This window comes from Ammospiza caudacuta, chromosome 3, assembly GCF_027887145.1.
Source record: "Ammospiza caudacuta isolate bAmmCau1 chromosome 3, bAmmCau1.pri, whole genome shotgun sequence".
NCBI lineage: Eukaryota > Metazoa > Chordata > Aves > Passeriformes > Passerellidae > Ammospiza > Ammospiza caudacuta.
In genome coordinates, this window is record NC_080595.1 from 92551843 (window position 1) to 92573634 (window position 21792).

At 42.9% G+C, this 21792-nt stretch overlaps 1 protein-coding gene across 4 annotated transcripts in view; it reads right to left on the reverse strand.

Annotated features, from left to right (window-relative positions):
* The window catches only part of DST (dystonin), a 289185-nt gene that overhangs the window by 240173 nt on the left and 27220 nt on the right, over positions 1 to 21792 (reverse strand). For 3 of the 4 annotated variants that reach the window (XM_058802809.1, XM_058802808.1, XM_058802807.1), the window contains exon 1: positions 14792 to 14929. In XM_058802809.1, the coding sequence (XP_058658792.1) occupies positions 14792 to 14882 (91 nt within the window). In that variant the 5' untranslated portion in view covers positions 14883 to 14929. Of the gene's footprint in view, positions 1 to 14791; positions 14930 to 16269; positions 16478 to 21792 lie in introns of those variants that run through there. The other variant, XM_058802805.1, reaches the window with a different exon arrangement.

Sequence of the window (21792 nt, forward strand, 5' to 3'; positions counted from 1 at the left end):
AAAAATGCAATGAAACAAATAGTCAAGGACTGTCAGTAATGAAGTCTACATGAGACTGTTCAAGAATCTCTTACATACTTCAACACATACTTCAGTATCTTCTATCAGATGATCCCCTTCTCTAAACTAAAACATCCGGGGCTATAGACAGCAGTTCCTATCCAGACCATGCCAAGGAAATATATTGGCAGCCACAGGGACAGAATAAACTCATCTCTTGTCTACTTGAACAATTCAATCTTTCCTTCCTGAGCAACGCGGTGCTGCAAAGAAATCTCTGCAAAGATACCTCGCTTAAGGAACAGGTAACAATATTAGAAATAACACTCTACACTGAGAGAAATAACACATTGTAGCAGGCAGGGAGGGAAGGAGTCAGGCAGCGTGTGTAAATAGATTCAGCAGCAAGGTGTTTATTAGCCCTGCTGAAGGAAATATCATTGCTGCAGAGTCATGAGCCCTTAGAGCTGTCCTAAGGCTCCTGGGCACACCTGAAAACACCTGGGGGGTCTGAATCAGCCACTGGCCCCAGGCTGGCCCTGCTCAGAGGTCATGGGCCCTGGGGACAGCGTGTCCACCACCACCCGTGTCACCACACTGGGCACCCTGTCCCTTGGAGGGCAGGCTGTGCTCTCTGCTCCCCAAGTTCCTCAGAGTTCCCATTTCCTTTGCCACAGGACAGCACAGAAGGTGCTATGGAGAAGGAAAATCTTGGTTATCTTCCAATTCTTCACCGCTGTTTCCATTAATACTGCTTGGACCACCTGCCACAGTCTGATTCTTCTGGAATTTTTATAGTTTCCTATTACAGATCACTGTGTGGATCCTCTCCTCTCAATGGAGTGGAGAAGACAGTGCTTTCAATGAAAACAGTTGCATACTCAAAAGGCAGTATCATAACTTCTCTTGATATTCTTCTTGTTGACAGCTCTATCTTTCATATGGGTTGTCACTATGGAGTAAATTAGTGGAATTTCTTTGGCTCTGGTTCTTTGTGAAAGTGTTGCCATATTGGAGAGTACAGCTCAGTATTTTATCCTATCCTTTTAATTTTCATGGATATTAACAACAATAAACAAAAAGCAACCTTAGAGGCAAAGACCAGAACCTACCCTTTTCTCTCCTGTATCCTAATCTATAACTTGCTTTCCTTTCAGTCTTTTTACCCCTACATGTTCACCCAGTAACTCAGCTTTAAAAGAAAATCATTAGATTCCTACCCAAATAGCAATAAATACTCCTGCCATTCTAGTTGCAGATAATCAAAACTCTTCCTGCTCAGAGAGGCCTAAAAATACTCCTAACTCTCAAACACTCAAATCACTGTCATTCTTATGCAAATTCATACAGAAGCAGCATTCAGTTTTGGATTAGGTTACCCTGCTGAGCAAACCACAGAAAACATTCAGGCAGTTTGTTATCTGATTTTTGGCATATGGTGAACGCTAAGCAGAGGACAAGAGCGTCACCTCTGGGAAGGCAGTATTTCTGAGAAGACACAGACACACTAATACTCCTCAGAAATTCAGATACCCAAAGAAGATGGCAGTGCTGGAAAGCAGCTAACCTGGACCACTGCATTTAACATCCTGACTTAGGCAGGATTTAGGACTGGATTTTGTCCTTTGTCTTCCATATAGTTTTGTTACACATGCCCATACTGCCAGACATCACTGAGTTTGCACTAAGGCTTTAGTACCTCTCAGACTTCATTTCCTGGCTGCAGCAGACAAAGGAGCTTTCTGTACGCTGGGCAGCCTGAGGGCTGGGCATTAAATCAGCATAGCAACACACTCCAGAGCATTTCTCACAAGAATCACAGTATTTTCCAAACACTAATTATGCTTCCAACTAGCAATACTTATGCATAAAGTGTGAGCCTCTCCTAGGTCTTAAGGGAGTGCCTCCCATCTCCTCAGTGTCTTGTTGAAGTCACATTTTAGAACCTTTTAAGATGTGCAATGAACCTGTTCTATGGCTAGTCCTTCCCCATCACTGGGTTGTTAGGTTAAAGTAATTAAGCACTGCTAATGAATATAATAAAAGCCATTATGTTCAAGCATCTTTCTGTCAAGTCATTACACAATGGCAGCACACTAAACAGGATGGGATATAACACAGCCTGCCAGGAAGGTACAGAAAGCCAGGCAGGTGTCAACCACACTCTAATAGGAAAGGTCACCATACCATGAGGCCAGGAAAGAGGATAAAACTACTAACTAATAAATTATATACCATTGACAAACATATAGGCGAAGCAGAAGATGGGCCTGCACAGAACAGTCATGGTGCTGGGGGTGGTGGGTGCTTCTCATGGAGGGGCAGCAGGGCAAGGTCTGGCAGCCAGAGCCCACCCACCACCCCAGCCAGGACAGCTCCAGGCACTGGGAGCCTCCCTGGGCACGGGCTGAGGCTGAGCCAGGCCATGGGCCCACAGGGGGAACCCAGCAGGGCCAGGCTGTGGGGACCAGCCCTGCTGTGGAATCACTGGAGGGCCATTCCCAGGGAGCTGGCATGGGGTCCCAGACTGTGGGACACTGTGGGAGCCCAGTGCGGTGGGCTGGGACATTCAAGCCCATTACCAAAACCAACACTGACAGCAACTTGATACCAATTTAAACATGAAAATAGCTTTACCCTGATGTAAAAGCCCAGCATGTGAGATAAAATGCTCCACTTGCAGATAAAACTGTTGCCATACTAAAAATATCAGCAGCAACTGACATATAAAAATTCCCGTTTACAAACTCACAGGAAGAACCAGATCATGAAAGCTTCCACCCTTCACAAAGCAGCCGACAGTGTCCATCAGGAAGCCTTCAGCATGGGCAAGACAATTGGGAGAAGAGGCAGATATAAATATGTACTTACTGAAGTTAATAAAAATGTCACTCGTGCCTTCCAAATCAGAAAAAAAAACAATACGGCTAATTTAAAAAGGTTAAATCTTGAAATCGTGATTCAGTCTTTGTTTTGATCAGTTGTCTCAAGATATAATTTAACAAGACATTTATCTGCAATGTGACACAATGTACTGTCAGTACTTTGGACAAGACTGGGGATGACTAGCATTTAACAGAGAGGATTTTACTCCATATGTCTTCTTGTTCAAGTTTTAGAGAAATTTTAGAAGATCAATATGTAGCTACCAAACAGTGGAAAATCTTAATGCAGTAAAGATTTCAAATGTCAAAATTATGTTGGATTTTAAAAAGGCCAGTAATAGTATCTTTAAATGACCAGGATTTATAGTTATAAAACAGAGTAAAGCATAACAAGTAAGTCTCATAGAAGCAGGAGACATTGAAACCAAAGCTACATTGAACTACATGTCTTAACAGCATAAAATGAGAAAACATTAGGTACTAAGGGAAATTTTTGCTTTACAATACACATATGCCCCTATTTTCTAAAATTTTCCCATTTGTTACATGTAGCACAGATATTGTTAGATGATGGAGGGAAGTTCTAAAGTAATTTTTAAAAAAGGAAAGAGAATGCAATGTTAGGGAGTATAATTTACTCTGGTACCAGAAGGCTAGTAGACTAAATGTCCAGTGCCACCAAGTAAAGAGGCACATGCTGCAAGAAAACTTTCTGGCATAGCAAAATTCTTATCCAGATAGAAGCCCTAACCAAACAATGGTGGGAAAAAATCAGGATTAAAAAAGAGGCAGCAGACTTAGTAACTTCCAAAAGTAAATAAGAATTGTGATACAAAATCAGACAATAACACATATGTTCACAGATGATCAGAATCAGGGAGGTGGCGAGAATAGACAAGCCACTGCAAAGGCTTAGTATCTGAATGAATTCTTTAGAGAAAGGACCTAGGCTTTAAGACAACAATATGTTTTTCCTTTCCCCACAGCCTCCTTTACAGAAAAATTACTAAGTTTCATCACAGGAAGAAGTCTCAAAGAATAAATTACTTAAATATGAAACTTAAACACTATCCACCAAAAAGCAGCATACATCTACTACTAACTAACTCAGAGTGGACTTAAGGTATCAGAGAAAAAAAAACAACAACAAAAACCTACAGTAAAATAGATCACTGCTATCCAGATAATTCGTAAAAAATAAATGAAAAAGCTTGAGAGATTACTGGTGTAGCTTTAATCAGATCCACAAAGAGTAACTGGAAAGCACAAATTAAAACAAAAAAACAAACCTAAAGTACTGGGAACAATACTCATAATGGAAAATTGTGATGTAATGTAATGTAATATAATGTAATGTTCTGTAATGGAATGGAAAAGAGCTCCAAAATCACAAAGATCAAACTTAAAATTAACACTGAACCATGTCTCCAAGTGCCACATCTACATGTCTTTTGAATTCCTTGAGGGATTCCACCACTTCCCCTGTTTGATTTCCTCTGAGTTAAAAACAAAACCAGCTATGTGTATGGTTGTGTATATATATATATGTGTGTGTATACATATAAATACAAGGAAATTTTACTCATATTTACAAAAGCTAACTAAAATCAATAAGTATATAGGGCACAGTCCTTTTGTAGCCTGAAAAATAACTTACAGAACAATAAATTCTTGAATCTTGACTGTCTTCCAACATAAGAAAATGGTGTGGTTTTCCAGAAGTCAACAATGTATTGTACATTTACTAGAGAGCGGGAGAAGGCAGCAAACAAAACCTGTCTTGTCTAATGACACCAATGTGTTCAGATTGGGAGAACTCCAAAATGTTAAGACTCAGACTCACTTACTGAAACTAGGAGGATTAGTAGAAATGGCAAGATAGGAAATATGATTAAAATAAAAAGTTAAAAAAAAAAAAACCAACAAAATTAAAAACAGAAGGTAAGCATCTCTGAACTACCAAACCTATCAGTGGAAAACTGTCTGTTAACTGCATACAAATCAATAAATCTTATACTAGGTATTTGAGAACTACCTAAAAGAAAAAAAAAAATCAAAGGGAATTCTTAAATTCACATCAAAGATATACTACATAAAACAGTAATGTAGTACAAAAGTACTACATGCAATCACACTCACATCACAAAGTACATCAATAGTAGAAGCACCAAAGAATATGTACAGCCATTAAATGCTTTAGTACCATGGCACAGAAAGAACTTGTAGATCCTAAGATTTTTAATCTTGAAATATTGAAGTAAAAATATTTTAACTGAAAAAAAATTATGAAAATACAAAAATGTTAATAAGACTCCCTTCTGCTACACTGACAAAATCAAATTGCAAACAAACTCCATTATTTCATATAGCATCTTGGTCAATAATAACTGCTAGTCATCAAGACAAATACTGTGATCATCTCTTTATTTACTCAGAAGAAGAAAAGCAAATAAATCAAACTAAAATTATTTATCAGCCAAGTAATTAAGCCAACACGTGGAAAACAAATCTTTGGCATTTCAAATGCAGTTAAGATACAGAAAACATCTTGGTCTATTTCATAATTAACAGCAGGGTGGAGCATTTGCTTTCACTGGCAGTGCAAAGCCTGACTGCCTCTCTCATCCTGAGCAGCCATGCTCACACATCCAGGTGCCAGTCAGAGTACTGAAGCCAGGAGCAAAGGAAACATTTCAGAGGTGATCTGTCTGTCTGCTTGGTGGTGTTCCCTCTCTCTGCACTTTCCCTGACAGGGATTACACCAGCCTTGAATTTCTCTCACAGTAGGACAGGAGCACATCAGTGCATGACCTGATACTCAAGTTCCAGTCAGGCTTGATCCTGACTCAGGAACTCAAGTTCACAGCAGGAACCAGCACGTGGCCACGTAGTCTGAGAAATCTCATTCAACACACACAGTTTTTTACATTTCATTATGATAAGGAAAAGCTCAAAGATGCCTCAACAGCTCTAACTACAGTTCAGGGAGTGAAGCCCACACTGCTTCCCAAACTAGAGCCAGTGCTCGAGTGCTCTCGGTGCAGTGGCAGCAGAAGGAGAACGGAATAGAGGAGCTCTCCTTTTCCACCATGAGAGGGAAGGGACCAGCCTGATGAGGATGTACAATTCAACACCTCAAAGGAAACCCATCTTCTGCCTGCAGGCCCACAAGGAATCCAACCCACAGCTAAAATTTAACTTAAAAGATAGTGAAGGAAAGAAGAAAGGGGAACCAAAGGTAGAGGGTCTTCCAGATGCTAGGAACTAAGTCTTTAAAAAAAACCAAAAGCTTCCCCCAGCCTCCAATGAAGAAGTATTGCCAAAAAAAGCCAAATGATCAAAGGTCAGAAGTGAGTAGACTCAAAGTGTATTAGATGAGGAAATGCAAAGAGGAAAAAAAAAAAAACAGTATCCAGAACAAATTATACAAAGATCCATCAACAATTTAGTCATACACTCAGACCTGCAACAGATGATTCACAGCGTTGCCACCGAAATGGCTACAAAAATCTAGGCACCAAATTGAAAGGACATTTCAAGCTTAAAATAAAGATGATCACCCACTTGCCATTGTTATTTAACCAAATCCTTATATTTGGTATTAAATTGCAAATTATTGGAGAGACACACAAGTTCTCAAAGCGTAAACCTAATTCTTGAAATTCTCCTGAGTATTATGTTGTTCCCAGAGCAAAAAAATGCTTCAGTATGATAGTCAAAATATCAAGGCCTAAACATGTATTGTTTCTAGGATAATAATATAATTTTTATAAATTAGATTATAACTGTTTGATGCTGCTCAGTCCTACCATACACCCACTTTAAACAGTATGTTGGATGGCTGGACTCAGTGTAATCCAAGATCTGAAGGAAATGTATATCCATGAGAAAGCAAAAATAAGTGTACAATTTAAGTAGAAACATACAAGGTCTGCAAGAACCAATGTGATTTCATTTAATACAATTTGCAACAGCAGAAAATGAGAATTTGAGTGAATATTCTCAGAGGTAGGATAGATCTGGCCTTACAAGAACTATATGGACTTTGTTAACAAGGACTCTATTTTAAAATATTGAAAAAAAAATACAGTGCAAAAGTATCCGGTTGAGCATGGTAAAATTATAAGGTAATTTCATCAAGGGACCTAATCAACGTTGGCTTTCTTCCTGTGGCTCATCTGTGTCTGTTCTTCTCTACTTTAAAGAGATACTGAGCCAAAGGCTGCTTTAACTCCTGTGTAAACTGGAGGTAGACAAAAAATTTCCAGCAGAGCAAAATGAAAATATACTCAAAACCACAACAAATTTTTCTCAGCAACTGCTTTGTAAAAAATTAAGAGAGTAAAAGGCATAAAGCCTAACAAGTCCGCTCTATGAAGAAAATTTAGAATGTTTAAAATGTATGTCCTTTTTAATTAATAAATCAACTTTCTTTCTAAAAATTAGGATTACTTTTTCTCCAGAGAAGACTTCATATTTAAAACATTTCAAAAATGGAATTTTAAATGCAGAACTGCTCTGTAATACATGGTATTATGAATTGTTTCCAACATCAGGTTATGATCTCAATAATGAACATATAGCCACCACAGGAAAAGTTCCAAGGCACAAACAGCAGGGAGGAGCCCAACTGCTATTAAAGGTCATTGGGACTTGCAATCACATTGCTCTATGTTCTTTTGAAAATATCCTACTCTGAAACCAGAACTACCTTAGCAATAATACCTTATTCCCAGAAGTTACATACAACTACACAGCAGTGGCTTCTCCAGACAAGTGCTCTAGTCATTTCCTAACTCCTAGGATGTAATGTAAACCCTTTATCTCAAAATTAAAAATTTATCTAAAGGCAAAGTAATTTAAAGCATTAAATATTTATAAACATCGATAGCTAAGTTCCTGACTCCCACCAAAATTAACAGAAGTTTTGTTTGAGTAAAAACCACAGCACTGAAAGTGCCATTTCTCTTTCAAAAAAAACACTTTTGCTTGAACAGTTCAGAATGCTTTATCAGTAATATTACTGCAAAATGTCTGTGCAAATGATTACACTCATTTTCTAATGTTGCTTCTACTGTGCCTAGGAGACTTGTCACATGAGGAGCACACAGAAGGTAATCTGAGCAGGCAGAAGCAAGTCCATGAGCAGACTTTGACAGGATATCCATTGCAGTACCCAGCAAGAGACTTTATGGAACTTCTCTGTTCGCCCATAGTCTCACCTGCAAAATGCCCAAAACATGCCTCTGAAAGCTGCATACAAAGTCAGACTTCTACCCATTTTGTGAACTAAAACATACACATATCTCTCTAATCCCAGTATAGAAGAGCTCTACTAATTTTAGACCCACGTGGTGCCAAGTGTCATAGCTGTCAGATAGCTGGATACCTGAACCTCAGGCAAACCTAATTTAGCTTTCCAACACAATTAGGTTATGAACCCCACTTAACTGCTGATCTGTATTTATATGCATTGCAGAACACATAATTAAATACTGTAATTTTACATATTAACTATGAAACTGAACAACGAAGATATGTTTAAAAGCAAACCAAGTTCAAAAGGGCCATGTGGCTATAATCAACAGCAGATTTTGGCCTATAGCACTGGAAAGCCCATCAGAGACCTAATCCTCCTTGTCCTACAGAAATAGCTACACTAATTGTGTGATTGCAAGGTGCAGAATTTAACCCTCAATACATTTGCCTAGAATCTTCACCCCTTCACAGATTTATTGGCAGCTATTTTCATCTTGTATAAAATCCAAGGAATTCATAGATTAACACTCCACAGCAAAATTATGTACTCACCAGGTAAAATAAAATTAAATCTGGAGCCACGCTGACTTGCTTTTAATGCAGCTACAGCCAAATTGGAATTGCCTACAGGAGGCCTGACTTTAGGAGGAATATGCCTTATCAAAGGCCCAGCTATTACTTGGGCCCCAGTCTTGGGAAGAGCCTTGTGTGGGTGGATGGGTTTCCAACACCAGTCTTTGCACCACAAAAGCACCGAGTCTGCCTACACAGATCAACTTGTAAGATGTGGCCATTAACATGCCCTTCAGGATTTGACCAGCAGACTGAAGTGTCTTTGTAAGCATTGTTTCACCTGTTTGAAAGCTGGGCTGACTGGAAGCATTCAGTACATGAATATTTTCACCCACTACAGAAAAACAAGGCTTTGTTAAATTAAACGGCTTTAATGATGTTTTACAGGAAACATTTCAGGCATGCAGCAATAAGCTGCATTCATATTTGACATTTACAAAATGTTATTATTTTAAGCCTGAACTTATAAAATACTTGCACTTAAATTCAAGTATATGAATAAGCCCATTTTTATTTTACAAAGTAGTTAATTCCAAATACATGTTGAAATGGTGGAATAAATTCCTCAAATCAGGCTTCTTTTAAACAGTATAATGGAATAATAATAAAGCATAATCTGGTTTTCAAGTACAATACCACTAGAAATTAGCCAAGTTGATCACAGAAAACAATTACTAACACCTCAACCAGAAATATAGATTGAGACAAAATAAACCTTTCAACTCAATAGTGACTGAAGTTCATTTTCCTTTTTTCCTCCCCTCATACCTGACCATCTCTTGGTTTTCATCCTAAAAAAAGAATTATGGAATATTCCTATGTGCTCTACTTAAAAGATGTTGCTGACTCAATGGGAATTGGGAAGTAGCAGAAAAGCAAAGAAGCAGACCTTTGATGTCTTCTCCAATTCACATATAAAAGATATTTGAATCAATGGCAAATTCTGTCTGCCTTAGTCCACCCAACAGGTATCTATTAAAATCATGGAGAAGCTACCACAGTTTATGCATCCCATCAAACTCAGCTTCAGAAAATGTTGCCCCAATCTCAAGGCCTGTACACAAACAAATCTCACTGAATTGCCCAACATTCAGGTTCTTTCTATTTCACTCCAAGACCTCTTCCCTTTAGCTCAAGTGAACACCTCATACAAGTCAAATCATCAAGACCTGGTTCATATTTAAGATTAATGTACTAAAGGAAATATCCCATCTCCAAGCCCTTTAAAAGTCAGAACTTCTGCTTTAAATAAGGACTAACGTTGAAACAGAATAAAACTTCAGGTTTTACATTTTAGGTGGCCTGAGTTGACCATTAACTTTTCGCCCGACTTCAGACAGCACAAAAGCTATTATGTTTCCATCCCTAATTGAAGACATTTTCTGTTGGCTACAATTCTTCCATCCCAGGAGAGTAATCTGCTGAAGGAAATGTGCTAGGAATATGGGAAACAACAGGGCTGTCTTGCTGAAGACTGGCATGGTGGCAAAGAAAGGATTAGGTGACATGCAGCTGGATAATTCACACGTGCCCAACAGTCAGCCAAAATAACTTTGCCATTAAAAAAAAAAAGAAAACAAAAGATCAATCCCAAGGCCAGAGGCTAGATACTACCAGCACCTGAAAAGAGGTCAAAAAAAACTATCCATGGTGGAAACTACCTAATCAATTACTCACTTCAGGATTTCCTGCTGCATTCAAAATTAGAACCCTGAAGCAGAAGATCCAATTAGTTCACACATGAGAGCCCAGAAGAGCATGATTTCTGCTGACTAAAAATTCAACTCCCCAACTTCAAAGCATAAATAAGGAAATTCAGAAATTCACATATTCCAGAGCCAGGAGCATCTATCATGGCCCCTACTGTCTTTGCACTATGATCATCTCTGAAGAATAATATCCCTGGACTAAATCTGATACCTAACACATTAAGGAGCCTCCAAAATCCTAAAATTCATTTTCAGATGTATAAAAAACATTCTGTGCAAATGCTCCCTTCTTGAAGTCAGCTCAAAGGAGCTGGACAACAGGCATCTATTGTTTCTATCTTAATTCAAAACCTGTACCCAATGTCAGAACAGCTTTACTTGACACTGCCCTCAATCAATCATTAGAACAAATTACATTGCCTCTGAACCCTAAACAGGCAACAAAATGCATCAGATGACCTGCTAGCTCTCATCCATCTCCAGTGTCTTTGTTCTCAGAATACAGAACCAGAACTGTTTGCTGTGCTTCAGCTGAATGTGTTACAAATCTCTTTAAAGCAAGAGAGCAATGCCAACTGTGAAACAAAATGTACCAAAGTTTAACAACTCAACGTGAGTTTTGCTCTTCCCCAGACTTACCTCTCTCTCCTATGGACACCAGGGCTGTGCAGCAAGCCCAAAGAACCCAAAGAAGGCACTAATCAGGCACCCATTGCAAACAAAAGATTCGTGTGATACCTTTCCTAGCATTACCAACAATTTCATGAAGTCCCTGAACTGCAAGACTCTATTTTTTATGGGCAGTCATGTCAAGCTGAATTTTCTAATAGATCTGTTTCCTATAGATGTAGATGTATAAATCTGCAGCATTAAAAGCTCTGCACAGCCCAGATAACCCTATATTTCAAACTTCAAGGGCTTACATAATTAAAGAATGTTGTTGGATAACTATGATTTATTCAACACTTTACTCCATGAATTAGCTCTTTTCCAGGTACTGCAGTCATGCTGTCATTAACAGATGTACCCCTAGCAAAAATGATGTCAAAATGGAGACAACCTAGTTACATAATTGTGGAAAATCTTTCAGAAAAGGCTTGTTGCAACTGCTATTCAAATAAAAGTTTACTACCTGAACTGAAAAACACATTAAAGAGTGACCATTTCAGAGGGATGATAAATTTATATATATAAACTTGATTCTCAGTTTATTACTTCAGATTTATAGCAGAGGAAATGTAATGAACATCTTGCACTCACAGCTAAAATCATAATCTTCAAATATTTAATGCTCAAATAATAATGGCACCAAACAATGCATTTCTATGCCATATGACAGAGATGGCATTTAATGCTTTAAAAATGAAAAGTATATTAAATACAATTGCACATTTTCTTCTTTATCAAAAAGGCTACAGCTAACAATTTCATTACATTTTGTTCCCAGGCAACTGTGAGGTAACTTACAGAGCACCAAGAATAATTTTTGAAGTTCTTTACAACCTCCCAGAGAATTCAAATATAATTTTTGAGAAAATGTTGAATCTTAATTATATTAACAAATATTTGTATGATTTCTCTTATTACTTAAATAAGCTGTGAAATACCTAAAATACTTCAGATAAACTATACTAGATGGTTTTTTGCCACTCTCTGGTTGCCTTTGAATTCTTAGAGGTGCTACCAACAAAGAAGCAATTTTTTCCCCTGAATAAATAGCTGGATTCAACCTGATTTCTAAAACATCTGAGATAATGTGACTTTTTTCCCTCCATCAAAATGCTTTAGAAATACTGCCAAATAATTACTAATCAAGAAAAAAAAAAAAAAAACAAATTGACAGCCAGCAACTGAGCTGACCAGGGATCAGAAAACAACACTCTCTTCTCCCATAGCAAACAGCACTTCAGTGGTATGTCAGATTTAGCAAACAGTTGCCTAATTATTTACTGTCACAGCCAGAGACATGATCAGCAGACAGAATTTGGAGACACACAAATATCTGGCTTTCAATTTCTAAAACAACAAGGTACTCGGTATTTCTTGGTATTGCATGATCTTCAAAATCTGCAGCCTACTTTGGAAACAGAAACAGAGGAAGGGTAAAATTTCACTTTTCTATGTTTACAAAGGGCAGCTTTTATCTTCCTAAGTCAAACTGCCTGAACATCTTAATGATGCAGCATCATACGATCCCAAGCCTTCCAAGACAGGCAATGAATTTTGTACAGCTGACTCTGCTAGTTACAGTACTCAACAGCTGGGACATAGATAATTTGGCACCCTGATAATGGCCTAGATGAGTATGAAGCATTCTGCAGACTGTAAAAAGGAAAAAAAAAAATCAGCATTAAAATTATAGATTGAAGCTCGTCTTACAAAGCCAACATAGTTCACATTTGATTAAGAAATTTACTGAAGGTGGTGTTTACAAAACTGAGAAATTCAGAGAAATGGCACTCCCTCTTCAAAGCCTATATTGTAGCAATTCTTTTCTGATTAGATCAGCTCCCATAGCAAGTCATCAGAACAACAATCGCTGTAGTGAAGTCATACTACTGGGACTCGAATGGGAAATCATGACTGGCTTGAAAACACATTTTAGAAAGTAATGTGCTTTCCAGATTTCCAATACATCTTAATTAAAACGAGTCCAAACCTTTACCTTTGCTCCAAATGGCTGAATAAAATCTACCTTGAGCAGCAAAACATAGCATAGCAATATACAAAATATGACACTTAAAACTAAGACAACAGAAATTGGATCCTTCCAAATAATTTCAGGATTCAGGGGTCACTGAAAATGGCATATGAATGGACTTTGTGTTACCCCCACAATAAGATATACTCAAATACTTTCAGAAAGTGATTTATTTCTTACAGAGATGTAAGTTAGCTTTCAGAGTTTATTTAATTAAAATCCTATTGTTCCCCAGCCTATTAAAACCAGACCTTTCAGTCCCATTCCTGATAAAACAGACATTGAAATAGGGGAAATTGGGCCTAATCTCTTTCCCAGAAAGAAAGAGATTTCCCTTGATTTCTAAGCAAGTAATTGGTATGAGAAGAAACCTTATTAAACCTAATTCTAGCAGGAAATAAAAGGTGATCCAAAGCAGAAAAACAAGCTTTCTCAGTGTTTATTTAAAAAGTAAACAGCCTACTAGCTCCAAAATTTTGCACAAATCAGATCAGCTTCATATAAGGACTTATAGGACTTAAGAAAAATGAGAGAATAGAATAAAGAGAAGATGATGGTAGTCACCAAATGGTAATTATTTCTCAACCAAAATGTACTAATGCATTTGAGAACAGAAACAGTGCACATGCTCCATTGCTGCATTGACACAATGGGCAACAGACACAAAGGAGTCATTAGTCAATACTGCTAATGACACATGAAATTGCAAGTGACACCAGTATAAAGTACACACAGACCCAACAAGTTCTCATAGTCAGAATAACCATCTGTTGAGGGTTTATTATTCAAAATACTGCTACTAACAACACAAAATAAATAAAATCAATTATCAGTATCTTCAAATCAAGCTGTCTTAAACTATGCCACTCCCATTCCCATCAGTTGAAACCATTTAGCAAAAATCTTCAGAACTGATTGAAGAAATACAGCTGAAAAACTTCAGATATGAAACATAACATCTTATTCCCTAACGTTACAAAAGGACTCAGCACTGCAAATGTCAGCATATGCTGTGACATGCTGTAAAAACTGTTTCAGGGATGAAGGTTCAGTGTGAACAGTTAACTCCATCCATTTCGCACTTGGATTAAAATCAGAGCTGTAACACTTTTGATAAGCTTCAGATTTAGTACCAGCAAATGTACTGAAAAACAGCAGTGAATCATCCAAACCATCCCTTCTATGCCGATATCCGTAAGAAATCAATGCAATTTACATTTCTAGCAGGATTAATTTAGCTGCATACATCTTCACCCTGATAAATGCCTTTTTCCTTATTTTTCTGTATTCGATAAAAAAAATTCAAGTGCTACACGAACTAAGCTAATTCCTTGCCCTGGCCCAAAAAAACCCAAATAAATAAACAAATAGGTAAAAATAAACCGAAGCTTTAAATATGAATGCACATCGAGACATAAATCCCTGTGTCCGTACCGCACTCAAAAACGCGACTTTTAAACACGCGAGAGCGCCTGTCACACACTGGTGAGGTGACACGGTATTTATATCCATCGCTCACGCCGCCCACGTCCCTTGTCCCCAGACCGACCCTCGCAGGGACGCGGGGCCACCCATGTCCCCCAGCTGGCCCCAGCGCCTCCCGGCTCCGCAGTCGCCACACCCGGCGTGGCAGGAGAGCGGCCGGGCGGGGAGCGCTGCCCTACCTTTGTATCTCTCTAGGACATCTTCGTAGGCCTGCAGGTACTCCTGCTCCTCGGCGTAGAAATAGGCGCCGGGGGAGAGGTAGCCAGCCATGGCCAGCAGCTCGCCTCGCCCAGCCCAGCCCTGCCCTGCCCGCCGGTGCGGCTCGGGGCGGCCGGCAGCCTCGGGGATGGCACAAGAAAAGCCCCGGCAGCAGCGGGCGGGGCGGGCGGGGGGCGGCGCTGCCAGCCCGGCCAGGGGAACGCCCCCGCGGGCGGCCGCTCGCTCGCTCGGGTTTCGGCAGCCGCCCCTCGGAGCGCGGAGGGGCGGCACCAGCCCGGCCTCCCGCCGCAGCCCCCGGCTCCAGCCCCATGGCCGAGGCACCGCCCGCGGGGCCGGCGACTCCACCGCCGCCTCCCCCGAGACGAGGAGGGTGGCGGCTGCCGGGGCGGGGACGCGACGCCTGCAGCGCTGACGGCGCCGGTGGGGACACTGCACTCTCGGGCAGGGACCGAGCGGGGAGGGACCCCAGGCCGGCAGCCGGCGGGGCCGGGAGCTCCCGCAGTCCCGGCGGGGCGGGCGCGGCCCTGCCGCAGGTGTCACCGCCGCGCCTGCGTCCCCTCGCTGTCCCCCGGCGCTGACCCCGCTCCGCTGCGCTCCCTGCTGCCCTGCGCTCCCTGCTGCCCTGCCCCGGCCCGCAGCTGCCCCGTCCTGCGCACCCTGCCCGCAGGGATCCGCGGGCGGTCGGGCCGGCTCCGCAACGCCCCAGTCGCGGCTGCATCCTGCGGCTGGTGGGAGCCCGGCTCCGCAGCGCTGCCCCCGCTAACAGCGCCGCTAGGAATGGTTACCCTGGGAAATGGTGTCCCGGCAGGGACCCATGGAGACGCGCATATAATCGGGGTGGTTGGGGAGAACAACAGCGGTGTCCCCGGGGAGCACTGGGGACCGCCTCATCTTTCTGGGATTCATTTACAGGCGTTTTCCAGCTTTCGCCAGGGTGATGCGGACCTCCGCCCTATTTTCGACATCAATTGTCGCCGGGCCGCGGACCAGAGCCCTTTGGCGCCTCCGGCACACCGGGGCGGCTCCGCTCCGGTCCCCGTCCACCCCGAGCGGACAAAGCCCGGGGCTGGTCCCCCGCCCCTCACGGAGCATCATCGGCCGCCGCGGCCTCTCTCCGCGCTGCGGGCGGTCCCGCGGCGCTTCCAGCCAGGGCGGCCGGGGGCTGCCTCGGCCTTGTGGGCCGAAAAAAGCGCCGGCCCCGCTGAGCCGCCCCCGCCGCGGCTGCAGCCCCCGCCGCTGATGCTTTTTCGCATGAAAGTTTAATGGGCGCACCTGCGAGTGTTTCGGCTCGCCTTCCACACGCATCAGTTCACCCAGCCGGAAAAGGCGGCCAAAGAGCTTAGTCACCGCCCGGCGGGGCCGCGCTCGGAAAGAGAAGGGACGGGGGTCCCTGTGTCCCCGGCCGCCCCCTGCCCCGCCGCCCCCGGCCGCGCCTTACCGGCGATGCGCAGCACGGCCCGCTCGGCGGGGTCCAGCACCGAGCCGCCCTGGATCTTCCGCTTGGACCTCTCGTGTTTGGGCAGGTTCCAGGGCAGCGTGTCCCCCGGCGCCGGCGACACCGTCCCCGACCTCTGGCTGAAGTCCTCCTCGTCGGAGAAATCGGCGGAGGACGACATGGAGCATCGGTAGGACGCGTTGCCGGAGCTCTGCACGGGGAGACAGACAGACAGACAGGGTGCGTGGGGAGCAGCTCGGGACGAAGGGCCTCAGGTGGCGCCGGCGAATACCCGCCCCGCGTGGCGTGGAAAAGCATCTCACGGGAAAAGGAGGATAGCGGAGAGGGCCGCCGCTCACCATTGGTGTGAATGTAGAGGGGGGAAAGGGTGCGTGTGCTGCGTGCCGAGGGTGATCCCCCAAAAAATAGCCGGTCTTTAGCGGGAGTGCATTTGGAGGGATGTCGGGCTAGAGCCGTGGCCTGCGGCTGGGCAACCAGCTCGCAAATGAGCCTCCCACTTCCCCAACAATAAACCCAGCAGCAACAACAGCCGAAAAAAAAAAAAAAAGCCACCAACCTTCCCTGCTACAGATCGAAGGCTTTTGGCTCCCCCGCCAGGACAAGGGAAAGATTTGCCATCACCGAATCACCGAGCTACTGGTAAATCCGCCCCCGGGACAGACCCCGGCCCGCCGGGAGCCGAGGCGGGCTCTCCGTTCATCACCGCCCCGGGCTCCCCCTGCCCCGCGCTGCCCAACGCGGGGCGAGCCTGGCTAACGGGACGGAGCCGGGGAGGGAAGGAAGGAAGGAAGGAACACGATGCCTCAGAGCAGCCCCTCCGGGCAGCAGGGCACGATGGGCAGCCTTAAGTCACACTTTGCCAGGCGACTTCGGCAAACAAACCACTCATCTCGGTGTATAAACTGTATCCACTTTTAGGCTTCCCAGCTACTCAAAAAAGAGCTCTTCCGGAAACGTAAATAAACACTGATGCAGGGAGAGGACTGCTGCCATGTCTGGCTTCCCTGTTTATGTAAAGTGGGAAACGGAGATGTGTGAACAGTTCGGCACCGTGTTGAAATTTAAGGTACATCATTAAACACGTTATCAGGACACAACGGACAGCAACGTGCTATTACTTTTACTCTGTACATTCAGATTGAAGGGATTTGTGGTTTCTCCAAGGCACGACACAAGAAAATGATGGGTGTGATTTGTCATTTCATGTGGGAGCTACTGTTACAGCCCCTTTCAAAAGTGCAACCTGATGCTCATCCAATTATTTTAGGTGTGTGCTGTCAACTTTTGCAGGTGCAGTAGAATCATAGGCTCACATAATTGCTTGAGTTGGAAGAGACCTTTAAAGAGCATCTAGTTCCAACCCCCTTGCTGGGGGCAGGGACGCCTTCCACTAGACCAGGTTGCACAAAGCCCCATCCAACCTGGCCTTGAGCACTTCCACAGCTTCTCTGGGCAACCTGTTCCAGCGCCTCACTGGAACTTGCAGTGAAGGATTAGTTCCTTATATCTAATCTAAACCTGCCCCCTTTCAGTTTAAAACCAGCATATTTTGTTACACAGCAACAGCCCCATTCAGCCATTCTAGAGTCCAGATTTGATATTAAGCCAGATAGTATTTTAGGCTTGTATTGCAGCCCTTTTCTCAATTTTATTTTTTTCTATAAAGGAGCCTAAAGGGTACCTTTTCTTAAAGAAAAAATTTGTACAGTGATTGAGATATGATTAAATGTATTATTGTTGTCTAATTTATGGTTTTGTACTGTCAGCTGTCATGGGGGGTATTTTACCCATTTAAAACTCAGAATCTGCATAATCCAGAGACACAACATGATGCACTCTTTGCTCTGCATAAAATTAAAAAATAATATATAGTTAAATAATCTGTTATACTAAGAGATCACTTATTAGTGGTTTTTTGCATCTATTAGTGTTTTTCCTTCTATTAGTGTTTTATCCTCTTCACTTCTATCCCAACTCTCTTTTCTCTTCGTAGAGTACTCCATGGTGAAGTTTGAAATGTGTGAGTTGTGAGGGAGGGAGTGAATACATAAAACCAATTAACTGAATTCTTGTTCACTATATTGTGATGTAGAGAGAGCAAAAGGTAAGTGCAGAAGAACAGAAACATGAGATGTCTGATACCAGCTCAGATTTCCTTCATAATTAGTTTTAGTGCAGAGACTATTTGGCACTCAGTTTGTACAATAAACTAAAACTGGATCTCATAAAGCAGGATGGTCACATATAGGTGTCTTCCTGATAAGAGCTGCAAGTGCTCAGCTTGCTGCAGGGCACTTTGCTGTTCCAGCTGGGGCTACCAGGGCCTCTCATGTGCTTAGTCAGGGATTAGGTTCCTTGAGCCTGTCCTTAGCCCCAGATTTTGCCACAGAAGAGAAAGTGTTGCCTTTAATCCCAGCTCTGAACATCCTGCTTCAGGCCTGCACCTTCTTTTGGCTGAGCAGCAACCCTCAGTATCTCTGGATCACACAGACCCACAGAGACAGATTCTGACTTTCATCTTTTCCACCTTCTGCATTTCTAGCTTATAATATGAAAGTTTGAAAGAGACCAAACACAGTGTTGTGAAGTGCTATAGCCATAGTTTGTTAGTATTTATGTAGCAGCTTGAAATATGCAAGAACAAAGTACAATGGCAATTGCTATTGAAGTTTTGGGGAAAGATCTCTCAACTCTCAGATTTATTTTCGAAAGTAAGCTATAAATTTTATCCATTAGCGTTTCCTTTTTTCAAAAGAGGCCTTCACAGCCCATTATTATATTTCATAACATCTCCTCCTACCTGTAGAAGCCAAAAGCACTGTTGTGTGGTTGTTCATTGTGCACCATCAGTCTACTGAGATGTCAGTTTTAGGGAAAAGGATTCTGCCTTTTAGTCTGCTCTGCTACAATACTGGAACATAAGCTGTGTGAGAAGACTCCACTCATATTTTATGAGAATCAAAATGAACAGGCACTGATAGAGCAGTCTTTAGCATCTGTGTATATTACAATTAGCTATCTGCTTTTAGGTTATCCTACCTTAATTGACACATGCAGTAACCAAACCCACTTTAGCTTTTTAACTCTTAAATTACCATGTTGTTTCATTTTCAGAGCAATGTAGGAAGTTTAGAAAGGAATTTTTCATAACAACAAAATCTGGAAAACAATAAGAAATGTCAACTTCTGACTTAATGACAGTCTACTCTCTTATTCAGCATGGAGATGCTTCTGAGTAATGTGTCCACAGAGATATTGAACACCTAGGTATATTTACTTTGCTACTCCAAAGGTGTTTATAACAAACTAAAGAGCTTTGCTTGAGTAAATTAAGAGCTTTGATATGAATTCTGTAACTGTTCCTCTTTTGCACACAGGCGCTGTTTGTGTACCGCTCATCCCACTGGGGTCTATGTTTCTAGCATATTCATTTTCCATGATAGAGTTCTAAGTCCCAGATAAGCATTCCATTATCAGAGCAATATATTAAGCAGTTTAAAAAATAGGAAACAACACAGAACATCTGTAGTAGTATTCTGAAAAAAGTTCCTGGCCCATTAGGACAGCATTGGGAGGGGGTGGAGGTTGTTATATTCTGTTAAAATCAAAATATGTAAGGCACTTTTGTTATTTCTGTATAAATTACATGGCTGTCTGCAAGCGAAAAACATCAGTTAATAACACACAATGCTTTTTGGGGGCAACATGAGTGAAGTGTTTTTTATATCCCCTAAAATATTGATCATCCTTCCTTAACCTACTCTTGGGGACTTGGCAAGGGTCAGGACTTGACTGCTCTTATCTTGAAGGCCTGTAAGGTCACAGCCCAGTTATTCTCTGCCTGCCGTAGCACCCTGCAGCCGGAGGCCTCTCTGCATGCCCGTGGCGGCTCCGGCGGAGCGGCGGCACCCAGGGGCGGGATGCCGGCGGGGATCCGGGCGGCACCCAGGGGCGGGATGCGGCGGGGATCCGGGCGGCACCCAGGGGCGGGATGCCGGCGGGGATCCGGGCGGCACCCAGGGGCGGGATGCCGGCGAGGATCCGGGCGGCACCCAGGGGCGGGATGCCGCGGGGATCCGGGCGGCACCCAGGGGCGGGATGCCGGCGAGGATCCGGGCGGCACCCAGGGGCGGGATGCGGCGAGGATCCGGGCGGCACCCAGGGGCGGGATGCGGCGGGGATCCGGGCGGCACCCAGGGGCGGGGATCCCGGCACGGCCCGCTGCCGCTGCCGGTGCCGCACGGGGGTGCACAGCGCTCACCAGTCCCGGCGCGGAGCAGAGCCGAGCCGAGCTCCCTCTGCCGCTGCCGGCGGGCTCCCACACATCGGGGCATTCGCAGGAGCCGCCTGAGTCAGGCTGGCAACCGCGCTGAAAAAGCGAGCTGGTTTCCAGTAACGGGCATGATTTCAAAGAAGCATTTCGTATACTTCTTGTTAGAGGGATTCGGCCAAGTTCCCAGGCCGAATGATTTCCCCTGAGGAGGGAAAGGATTGCTGTTTGTCATGGGTGAGGCGCTGCAGAAGATCAGATAGAGACTGAGTGGAAGATAGTGTAGCTGGCAAATGGTGTTGAGCATTGCACACCGCCAGAGAACAGGAAAGCACCTGGGAACGGGAGCTGAAAGGATCGAGAACAGCGGGGACTGCACGCTGTCATTCCTGGGGGAGAGAAGCATTAGCCCAGGTCAGGTTTCAAACTCGGTCAGGCAAACCAGCTGGGAAAAGCTGCTGCAAGGCTGATACCAAATTATCTTCATATTACAAAAATTTCCCAACCCTATGACACATCAGAGATTGTGCTGGCCAGCTGAATTCTAATCAAATAATTTGTACTTTCACATTTTATCTTTAAGAAGATTGTCTGCTGCAGTGAGTCAGTCCTTTCATGCCGTTTTTTGGAAGCTGTGGGAAGTATAGGTCAACACTGACTGACATTTAATTTTCAGTTTCATTATGAGTTATTTCACTTATACTAAACTATCTCAGAATTCCTGGAATGTATTTTTTGTTTTATTATACTTATTGCAGGAAATGGATAAATATCAACAGAAATGAAGCACTAAAATAATGGTTTTAGTCAGTGTGTTTCAGCAAAATTCCTTTTAATTTAAAATAATTTAGAATATCAATTGAAAGCAAATGACTATTTCTGCCCTTTAACATCCCAGACTGAATTATATTAAAGTAGATCAACTTTTAAAGTAAAATAACTTTACAAATTTAAGACAAAATCTAGGGCAGCTGAATGTTCCCATTAGTAAATCTTTAGCACTTTAACCTGGGTAGATGATAATGAAATGCAGAACACAAAACATCCAATGTGTGTAATCAGGCTATGTGAGTCCTTGGGACTGCATGTTGTCAGGAAAGATCAAAATTCAAAACACACACAAATTAAAGTACCAACAAGAGCAATGTAAAGCCAGTGATGATGAACTTAAAAAAAAAATCACCAGTGGAGATGTAGATGTAGAAAATCAATAGTTTTCTTTGGTTCTGTGCCAC